Source organism: Leptopilina boulardi, unplaced genomic scaffold, assembly GCF_019393585.1.
Source record: "Leptopilina boulardi isolate dan_hultmark-lab unplaced genomic scaffold, ZJU_Lbou_2.1 LbouV2_207, whole genome shotgun sequence".
Taxonomy (NCBI): domain Eukaryota; kingdom Metazoa; phylum Arthropoda; class Insecta; order Hymenoptera; family Figitidae; genus Leptopilina; species Leptopilina boulardi.
The window spans coordinates 25484-37281 of NW_026137760.1; the positions used below are offsets into that span (position 1 = coordinate 25484).

At 30.6% G+C, this 11798-nt stretch overlaps 1 protein-coding gene across 1 annotated transcript; it reads left to right on the forward strand.

The window, feature by feature from the left end:
- The first annotated feature begins 684 nt into the window (after positions 1–684).
- LOC127278547 (insulin-like growth factor-binding protein complex acid labile subunit) lies at positions 685–3531 on the forward strand. Its single transcript, XM_051300307.1, has one exon. The coding sequence runs from the start codon at positions 873–875 to the stop codon at positions 3234–3236; it is 2364 nt and encodes a 787-aa protein (XP_051156264.1). The 5' UTR covers positions 685–872; the 3' UTR covers positions 3237–3531.
- The last annotated feature ends 8267 nt before the right edge of the window (positions 3532–11798 follow it).

Below are 11798 nucleotides of genomic sequence, written 5' to 3' on the forward strand. Positions count from 1 at the left end.
TTTTGAGATTTAACTACAAAAAAGAAAATATAAATTTTCCGTCTTTATTTAATAAGAGTAAATTTTAGTCTTTCACTTCTGATATAATGAGTGAAAAACATCTCTTAATCATTAATTCGATTGCCAAATTAATTGAATTATCTAATTAACTCGTCAACTGAAATTATTTCATTAGAGAGAACTAATGAAACACAGAAACTAAACCACAGAAAAAAAATCATTCCAAAATGTAATGATCAGTTAAAAGGGAACCCCCTCCTAATTGACCTTCAATCATTTGAAAGATACCGAAACACAATACCCAGTGAGACACCAATGAGCCAATGCTCCCAATCAACAAAAGCGACCTATAGAGTTGAGCTCAATCAGTCCTTCGATCGAAAGTCTTGCATCTCCTGACACGTGAACTCTGGGGGTTTGAGAGTTGCAGGGCTTCGGTCGCAATTATCGGATGAGAAACGAGTTTAAGAAAGCAGCGGTGGCAGTTCGTGAAATCGGTGGTGGTTCACTGCAGGAAGCGCAAGCGCGCGCGCCCGCGTGTGCACCCCCTTATCGAGTTCGAGAGGAAAAGCAGCGTTGGTATAGGACAGACACAGAGGGTGGCAAATATACGATACCAAAAAAGGGGGGTATAGGCAACGACGTACAACCAAGGCGAACGCAGCTTCAAAACGAGCACCGCAGTGTTGCTTGAGCCTTCCCCCAGTGAATGGTGTTCCGTCTCGAAATTCTTACGGTTAGTTGGATTATTATTATCGCCCCTTTTTTTTTTTTTTTTTTTTTAAAACAAATGCCGGGCAAATGACGGAAATTAATGTAAGCGAGGGAGGCGCTTATCCGTCATCATGTGAAGATCTCAACATTATAAAGTGATGTGGTTTTTGACGCTGCTTCTCGCCTTTATGGCAAGTGGCGGCTTTGCATGTCTCGATCATTGCCAATGCTATCCGGAAGCATTGACTGTACAAATGACATGCACCGGCAATGTTCCCACGCCGCTGGATCATTTGCCCAGCAGTTTAAAAAAATTGAAATTCGAAAATGCCGACGAAATGGAGGTAAGAACGTTTCTCGACAATTTTCCAAATTCATTAATTATCGAGGAGATTGTCTTGACAAATTGCTCGTTGAAGATGTTGAACGTGACGTGGAGTGGACTCGATCAAGTGCGCGAGTTAAATTTGTCTCATAACATGTTCGTACAGGTGCGTGATGTGGGGGCAAGTGAAGCGTGCAACGTGACGGTCCTTGACCTGTCAGGCAATCAGATCAGTGACATTGGTGACGAGGAATTGAGGACATTTACGGGATTAACATGGCTGAGGATCAGCAACAATGGATTGTGGAACGTGACCGAGGACGCGTTTAGCGGACTAAGTGTTCTTGAGGTGCTCGACCTCTCGGACAACAAACTCACCACGCTGCCGGACAATGCTTTAACTCCACTTGAATCGTTGCAAAAGTTAGATCTCAGCGGTAACCAATTGCGAGTGCTTGGTGCCAGGTGGTTTGAGAGTCTTGGAAGATTAAGAGAGCTCGACGTTTCTCGAAATGGTATTTCACGAGCAGCATCTGGTGTTCTACAACCATTGCCAGGACTCTCCATTTTGCGATTGTCGGAAAATCCACTTCGCGAACGGGATGTATCACTTCTTTTGGGTACCGGTCGACGTCTTGAGACTGTCGATGCCTCACACACGGGATTGGTTCGCGTGCCAGCGGCACTCACGAGGTCAGTGAGAGCACTACGATTAGCCGGTAATAAGTTAACTTCCATCCGTGGCGGTGATCTTGACAGTTATCCCCTTTTAAGACTATTGGATTTATCAGACAATCGGTTAAACGAAGTGGAAGACGATGCCCTTGGACGTTTAGAAGTCTTGGAAGTATTAAATTTATCCGGCAATCTTTTAGCAATTGTGCCACACAGTTTGCCGACTAGTTTAACTGAACTTCACATCGAGCGTAACACAATATCGTCTCTTCGATTCGGTGACTTTGATGGATTGTACAATTTACGAATCCTTAAAATCAACGACAATAGGATAGGGTCGATCGAAGAGGGATCGTTTAGCCAATTACCGACACTAGAGGAGTTGAGTGTATCGAATAACCCGATTAAAGCATTACCGGCTAATACCTTCAGTGGGCTAACTAATTTGGTGAGGCTTCACTTGTCGGGATTGAGTTCCCTCAGTCGTGAGCAACAGGAACAAAGAGACATGGCCTTTCCGGTGCCAACCCCTGAAAGATTGACGACCCTCGACGTTTCTCACAGCCCTGTACTTGCCGCACAACTTCTCACCGATGACGCTGCCCTGTCCGCATGCAAAAGCCTAACCGAATTAAATTTGGCTTATATCAACATCACCAACATCAAATCGGATCTTGTTTACGATCTTACACAATTACGATTACTCGGCCTTGCCGGAAACGATTGGAACTGCACAACGGAATTATACTGGCTAGGAGAATGGATCAGACAACACGGAGAATTGGATGAACCGGCACGTTGCACCGAACCATTGCATCTGGCCGGTTACCATCTGTCTCACATGCCCAATCCTCCCAGTTCAATTACAGATAGTCCACCCACTGTCAACTCAACATATTCCATTTCCCCTCATTCTCCAACTGTTGTTCCCCAACAAGCTGTAACCAATTCTTTATTCGATTCCACCACGCCACAATTGCTCATCAGTTCCTATCTTGAAAAACCAAAATCATTAACCAACTCGACAGAAATTACAAAAATAAATCGTTATATCAAACTAAAATCAAAGAAGCAAAAGAATGAGAAACATTACATGAACAATAACATGCGACTCACGACAAAGGAAGACGTGAAAACTTCCAATAAAGTTCTCAGTAAGACGAAAATATCAGAACTTGAGTCACGTTCACCGGAAGAGGACGATCATCATCGGAAAAAGGATAGTCAGCTCAACGGCAAAATGGGCGGCACTAAAGAATACGTGCCTTTAGCAAATGACGTATCGAATACAGTAGCGCAAGAATTGAGTGGACAAGTAACGGATTCAGGTGCTCGTGTTACTGATGCATTATCAGTGGGTGCACATCCCGGTATGCTTGTATTGGTTGGAGCTGCACTTGGAGCCGCAGCGGCACTCACTGTTGTTTTATCACGTCGTGCACCGATTCGTCGTCGTGATCAGTATCAACGTCAAGAAAACATTGAAGTTCACTCACTCACCTCAACAATCGAAAGATGGTGACCGACTTTTTTCATACGTGCTTGATCACTTTGTTCAAAACAATTTCGGTCCAGATCAAATCAATTATCATCAACGAGTTCAATATAGTAATTTTATACAAATTAAAATTCTCGTGGATCGACAAAAAAAAAAAAAACTCTTATCAAAGATCAGTCTTTAACAATCACAAAAACTAACGCGAATTATCTGGAAAGATTATTTTGAAATTTTTCCAATATATATAAATATGTATAGTGACAATAATAGCGTGACGAATTCAGAATCGCAAAATAGACTTTTTCATATTGCGACAAGACATAAAGTGTACAGAATTGCTGATCTAATTTGTGATTTTAACAATTTGGTGAAATTTCAACAATTCCTTGTACAAAAAAAAAAAAACGAAACAGAAAAAAATCATTAATAAAGAGGCTAGATATTATCTTTCGTAAAATAACCAGTGTCAAAATACCAGTACGATAATAAATGATGTACAAAGGAACACGTGTTTTATTTTTATGATTTTATCGCTTTACCTTTTAGTTCCTAGTCAAGGGGGTTGGGTTACGACGTGTTAGTAGAAAGTCATTAGTCTCCATTTTATCTCTATTATAACATACACGCGACACTTTAATTAGAAGCTTTATTTAACTAATTATTTCTTAGAAATTGATATAATTAACGTAAAAGGGAAATTTAATTCAAATTTTCATTATTTTTATTTTCTATCCTCTACAATGAAAAAAAATGGTATTGAATCAAAAAAACGCACATTGAGAAAAAAAGTTTTGAGTTGACAACAAAACATATGTGGAATAAATTTGTTGCAGCAACAAAATTTTTTGGTTATTTCAAACTTTTGAGACAACAAAAATTCTTTATTTTTCTTATTTGGTTGTGACAACCAAAGTTTAGTTTTGTCAACTAAAGTTTTGTTAGGTTAACTAAATTTTGGTTATGTCAACTAAATTTTGTTGACGCAACAAAAAAAATTTGGTTGCACTAAACTAAACTATGGTTGCCACAACTGAATAACAAAAATAAAGGATTTTTTTGTTCCAATTAAACTTTAGTTGGCACAAACAAAATTTTGAGACAACAAAAATTCTCTGTTTTTCTTATTTTGCTGTGACAACCAAAATTTAATTCTGTAAACTAAAGTTCGGTTGTGTGAACTAAATTTTGGTTGTGTCAACTAAAGTTTGATTGAAACGACCAAAATTTTGTTGATGCAGTAAAATTATTTGATTGCACTAAACTGAACTTTGATTATCACAACTAAATAAGAAAAATAAAGAATTTTTTTGTTCCAATCAAACTTTAGTTGGCACAAACAAAATTTTAAGACAACAAAAATTCTCTATTTTTCTTATTTGGTTGTAACAACTAAAGTTTGTTTCCGTCAACTAGAGTACGGTTGTCAACTAAATTTTGGTTGCGTCAACTAAAATTTGATTGGAACAGCAAAAATTTTGGATACACTAAATTAAACGTTGTTTTTCACAATGAAATAACAAAGAAATGGATTTTTGTTGTATGAATTGAACTCTAGTTGGCACAACCAAACTTTGATTAAGACAACAAAAATTTATTTTTCTTATTTGGTTGTGCCAACCAAAGTTTAGTTCTATCAACTAAAGTTTGGTTTTGTTAACTAAAGTCCACTAAAGTTTGATTGGAACAACCAAAATTTTGTTGTTGCAGCAAAATATTTTGGTTCCACTAAACTAAACCTTGTTTGTCACTACTAAATAAAAAAAAATAAAGGATTTTTGTTGCCCCAATCGAACTTGAATTGGCAAAAGCAAACTTTGACTAAGACAACAAAAATTATTTATTTTTCTTATTTGCTTGTGACAACCAAAGTTTAGTTGTGACTCCTAAGGTTTAATAAAAACTACCCAAGTTTTGTTGACGCAGAAAAAAATTTTGTTTACATGTATATTAACCAAAATTTTTTGCCATTGTCAATTCAAACCATTTTGTTTAGTACTTTCTGTACTTGTTCGTATTTCATTAAATATTTTTTCGATCCAAGAAAATTTTACTAGTGTAAAGTAAATTGAATTAAAAAAATTAGTGAATCAAATAGTATATATACATAAAAATAAATTGTACTTACAAAATTTGGAACTAACAAATTTTGTTTTAGTTGCTACAACAAATCTACACTGTTGTACTAACAAATTCCTTACAATTAGTAATACTAATATATTCGTTGGTTTAACGAAACAATAAAATTGTAAGAAACAATAAAATTTTGATTTAACAAAAATTTCCAAAAAAAAAAAACTAACAATTTTTTTGTTGTAAAATTATATTCGACAATACAGATTTGTTGTAGCAACCAAATAAAATTTCTTTTTCCAGATTTAGTACCTACAATTCATTTTTCTCTGTGTAGTTTTCTTGAATCAGTTTCTTCAGTATTTTTTTTTTTTTAATAAGAAAATATTTTCCGTTATAAAATAAGATTATTTCTATAGACTTCAAAGTGAAATTTTACATAGAAATATGATTTTCGAATTTTTTTTTCGCTACACGTATATACCTTATGGATTATTATTAAGTTAACTATATATAATACATAAAAACTACGCTCTTGAGAGGGGAAAGTCCTTGAAAAAAGATCTAACCACTTTTATCCCACTATCAACAGAATTCTTGCGAGATTTTGAGATACTTTAACGACTCGAGTTTGTGACAGTCGAGACGGGTAAGTGAGCACATCCGGCGCGGTTTCATTTGCTAGCAATTTTACACTTCGCTTGATCCATGAAAGCAAGGGGAAAATATTTCTGCATAGCTTCTTTTTTTTCCAGGGCACAAAAATTTCTCTCTCTCCTACTCTCTCTTACTCTCTTTTCAATACGAAAGGGTTTTTGTTAATTGAATGTTTTTTTTTTTTTTAAAAAAAGAGGAGATAATTTTTCTTCATTTAATGGTACACACACAGAGAGAAAGAGAGAGAGAGAATGAAAAAAGGATGCCATTGGTCAAAAGGAATTCCACATTGATAGAAATAAAACGCCGCCGAGGGTTGTTTAGTCTAAAAGGACAAGAGTACACGCGTATTGGAAGAAGTTTCAATAGATTTCAGAGAGGTAAAATCTATTAGTAGTGGTAGCAAGTCAGTGACACGATAGCATTGATCGTCGGTTGGCCTCTGTAGCACAAACTTTCTGAATTTACACAGATACAGAGAGAGAGAGAGAGACTCATCTGTGTATATGGCGTTTCATCGTATTCAGCTTCCATTAATGCATTGACTACATGACCAGAGGCGACATTTTCATGGTCAAAAAGCAAAAATATCATTCTTTCTGATCATGTCTTTTACCTCCTCTGACCTACTTTTTTCAGATCAGCAGGTTTCGTGAGATTTACATTTTTAAAGGAAACTCAGTTTTCTGAGAAAACATTTTTGCATTGAAGATGTGGTAAAAGTGGAAGTTGGGTATAAAGAATACCATAGTACGCCTCTTCCCCACATTTCTTTTTTTTTCGCTTTTATCAAGTATAAAGCAAAATTAGACTTTTTAACGAAAAAATTCAATTTTCTCTTTTCAAAATATTTGTATTGTCCACCGGTGAAAATTTGATATTTGATAAATTATCAATTTTATTTTTTAAGTTACAATTTTTTGGATTCGTAATTTTAATTATATTTTCTAAATCTGTGTTAAAAATAACTGTTAGTAAAATTTTAACTGACTTTTTCCTTAAGCAATTAGTAAAAAATGTTAATAAAAAAATTTCTAGTAATTCGATTATTTTTTGACTAATTTTCCAGTTATTTTTCCCACTGAAATTTAGTTAGTTTTTAATGATAATTTTAATAATAATAAAAATAACTTATAATTAGTAAAGAGTAACTAATTTTCAGTGGGGAAAAATAATTGAAAATTTAGTCCAAACTAACTAATTTTCCACTTATTTTTACCAGTAAAAATTAGTTACTATTTTACTAATTATTAGTATTTTTTATTATTATTAATTATACTATTAAAATTATTAATTTATTAGTAAAAAAATAACTAATTTTCAGTGGGAAAAGAAACTGAAAAATTAGTCAAAACTAATCGAATTACCAGAAATTTTAGTTATTCAAAAATAATCTAAAAGTGAATTTATTTATTTTTAACTAAAAAAAATTACTCGAAATATTACCATTTTAATCAGTAACTGACTGTTTGCCATCACATTAGTTATTTTTATCAAATTCAAATTTAAACACTATGAATTTTTTAATTTCAACTATACTCTAATCTTAAAATAAAATTCATGCAAAAAAAGTAAATCAATAAATTATGAAAAATTTAACGGATATCCAACTATAAAAGGCAAAATTAAAAATAAACTAAAATTGCTTCGTGTTCGATAAAAAAAAAAAAAAATTATTATCCTGCTAATACAAAACATTTTAAAATATTAATGGTGAAAAAAAAATTGTAATATTAAAATATACGAGTTTTCTTATCGTGTTATAAATTATATTAATTCAGATTTAATGAAATCCCCCAATAATAACTTTCTTCGGAAATGTATTTTTAATCTCCAGAGATCACCGTTCCCGTTGACCCCTTGGTTGTTTATTATCCATTTTATGAACACTTGGACGTTTTACAGCTTCACGAGAACTGTCAGTCATTAAAAAGAAATTGGATCACTGAATCTCATGTCGAGAGTGAGAGAGAGAGAGAGAGAGAGAGATCGACATTTGATTTTCCCTCTATAGAATATGCTTGAATTATTTATTCAATAAATTAATATAAACACGATACGTGCTACATTTTTAAATGAAAAAGTGGAACGTTAAAAAAATTTTATTTAAAAACCTCTATTAATATGTTTCACTGAAATAAAATCTTTTTATTCAATTCTAATGTGCCATAAGTAAAGTATATTTAAAAATAAAAAAGTATAAAAATATAAATATAAAAAAATAGAAAAATGAATATTTATACACTGAAAACAAAAATTTCTTTGAATCAAAGAAACGATTATTACTTGACTATTATCAAAAAAATATTAATTTGTATTAAATATAATTATATTAAATCGTATTTCTTTTAAATACAGAAATTATTGATCCAAATACATTAAATTTAATTCAATTATTTGGTTTCAAAAATTATTTGGTTCAAGTAAATATTTATTTGTATTAAATAATTATTATTTAAAGGTAAGAGTACTTAGCCCATTAACATAACCTCAAACTAAAAAGTTGTTTTTAACAACAAATAAAATTAATTTTATCAAATTTTGAAAGATTCAGTTGTACAATTATCAAAATAAATGATTTTACCCAAAAAAAATTTGACGTTAAATAATAATTATTTTATTTTTTATATATTTTTTTTCTTTAAAGTTGGTGAACAATTGTAATTTTTATTCAATTTTAAATCTATTTTTAATTCAGTGAAAAATCACTTTTTAGTTTGAAAATCAAAGTGGCTTTGTGGTCAGAGTACACGAGTTACACCCCTAAGGGTCCTGGGTTCGATCCTCCATGTTTGCGAGATTTTTCAAAACTTCATTTTTCAGTTTGAGGTTATGTTACGGTGCTAAACACCGTTAAACAATTTCTGTTTCAAATACAGAAATTATTGATTCAAATACAGTTTATTTAATTCAAATAAAAATTATAAATTTGGTTTAAATAAATATTTATTTGATAATAGTCAAGTAACCAATTATTTGGTATTAAATTTTTTCAGTGTATAGGCTAATATAAATCATATAATTCACAGAATCACTCGAAGGAGATTTGTCTAAAGTTCTTACAAAAAATATCGATAATTCTTTTTTACCACCGCGAATAAGAAAATTCCTGGAAATTGACAAATTTTTTTTCTCCCTTTTTTTAATGAATATATCTGAATAGCATTAGTAATCTGGTTAAGCTAATTTAAAAAAAAAGAATCCCCCAGTACGAATATAATGGCTTTTAGCCAATAATTGATTTATTGAATTGAAGCTTCGATAATTATTGAATTTGAATATACAGGTTAAAAGGCCTCTATATATTCCATTGATTTCTTTATAATATTAAAATAAAAAAATAAAAAAACAAATTTTAATAAAAAAAACACGCTTGTCGTTTGATGTATATCAAAGTATAATGAAAGTAATTAGTGATTAATGAAAGGAGAGGCGTGTGATGTAGAATGAATTAGGAAAGGTGGCTGTTGCAAGCAGGTAATTGAAATTGATGAAGTCCAAACTGTCCAGTTCGAATATGGATAAGCCAATGTTTTATTGCTCCCCTATGATGGAGTATAGGACTATATTGTGTAAAGAGATACTTCAGTCTATACACGTAAATGAATATTTATACTCACTTTGGAACTATTTCAGTTTCAATATTGTTTCTGTATTTCGATACCCGTGAAAAGGACATTTTCAAAATTGAAACATGTACTCTCAATGTTTGCTTAGAAAATATTTATATTTCCCCTCCCTAATTTTATAGTGATTAAATTATCATTTTTTATAACAATAATAATAATAATAATAATAATAATAATAATAATAATAATAATAATAATAATAATAATAATAATAATACCTAATAAATTAAAAAAATAGTAGTAATAAAATAATAAACATAACAATAATAATAAAAATAATAATAATAATAACAAATAACAATAATAATAAAAGTATTAATATTAACAAAAATTTAAAAATCCAAAAAATGTTGAAAATAAAAAATTTTTTGTTTTGTTTCGACTAATGACTTTGGTATATATTTATTTAAAAGATAATTATTAATTAAATATACCAAAGTCATTAGGCCAAACAAAAAAAAATTTATTATTTTTGTTTGTTATAAATAAATGATCAATAAAATTACTTTTTTCAAGTGAATAATTAATAATAACATTTAGAATCATATAAAATATTAAATACTATACTTGAAATTAATATTCATTCATTTAATTACATATTTGAGAAAATAATAATAATAATCATTTAAAATCGAAAATATGTTAATAACATTCATATACACATGGTATTTAATTTAAATTTCAGTTATCGAAATAACCATTGCAATAAATTCATAATGAATCTCTCAAAGTATTACACAATTATTTTGTAAATTATATCCAAAACGTAAATGATAACCGTAAATACAAAATTAATAACAATTTTCTGTTTAATATAATTTTAATAGTATGTTTTTTTTTTTAAAAAAGACTAAATTAAATATTATTCATTACATTCAATTAGAGAAAAATAAAAAAAAGGTTATATTTTTATTTCTTATAAAATAAATAAAATAAAATTTAACTAAAAGAACAAGCATAATTCTCAAAATGTGTATAATTTTTTTTTTTTTTAATGAAAATTGCCCATAATCAAATTTGAAAATTTAGATGAAATCAACTTTTCATTTATATAGCCCGTTTCCACCGTGTGAATAAATTTAATCTTCCGAGAGGTTAGAGGTAGTAGACATATTCTACGCCTGCGCAGAAGCAAACATTCTGCGCAGACGCAGAATATATCTACTGCCTTTAACCTTTCGGAAGATGAAATTTATTCACACAGTGAAAACGGTCTCTTATTAAATTAAACCCAATAGTCACTAAATATTTCAAAAATAAGTGTTGAAAAAAAAATTTTTTTATTCAAAAACAATATATTTTTATTTTTATCCAAATATTTGTATTCAGATGCTTAGCTTCCAGAGAAAAATGAATTGTAATTTTTTTTTTTGTTCCATTTCATGTTGTCTAAAAGAGAGCATACTGCAAGGATATTTACTTTTCATTACATGTTTTTCATTTTTTGCCCGAGTTTTTTTTTCTTTTTTTTTTTTTTAAATTCATATGCTTGAGGAGATATTTATAGAGTTATCTAATATTTGAAACGTGTGCCAAAAATCCTTTTTCAAAACCATGATGCCGCAGGCAAAAAATCAACATTGCATCAAATAAATATTGCTAGAGAGTACAAACACCTACAACGATCGATTCGCCCGCTCCTACATTTCAGGATTACCAAAAGTCCGAGGTCAGAATATCCGAGTTTATTTACGACTTTGTTGAATCCGTTCAACAAAAAAATAAAATAAAAAAAAAAGAATTAATTCAACATTTCGGTGCATTATTTACAAAAGAGTTTTTACAAAAGGCGGATTCGAGCTTCATTCAACGGTTCCAGTAAAAGGAGGGAAAAAATTTTTTTTTTTTTAGAGGAATTTCCAGCCAGATTCCATTAAAAATAATGAAAGGGAATCCTCAAATGTTATTGAAAGAGTCGATGTTATTCAAAAATGGGGAAAATATTTAATTTCGTTTGTATTCGTTTTTTAAATTATTATATTGTAATTAGTAAATTTCTCTCTGAAATGTATATTTATTTTGTTTTTTAATTATTATTTTTGTTATTTCAACAACTACATTTACTGGAAAATATTAACACAAGGGTGATATTCGATGTCAGTGTATCACGTAATAATTTGCGTTTGTGGATATAAAAAGTCTGATAAGCGTGATAAATTTTGATTTGGCCAATTTGTCTCTTCGCCTGACAGAATCACGCGATTTCGAAACTTTTAACACCTACCGAACG

Excerpts from the sequence above, each read along its gene's own strand:
- LOC127278547 (XM_051300307.1), top strand. The coding sequence starts at position 873 with ATGTGGTTTTTGACGCTGCTTCTCGCCTTTATGGCAAGTGGCGGCTTT.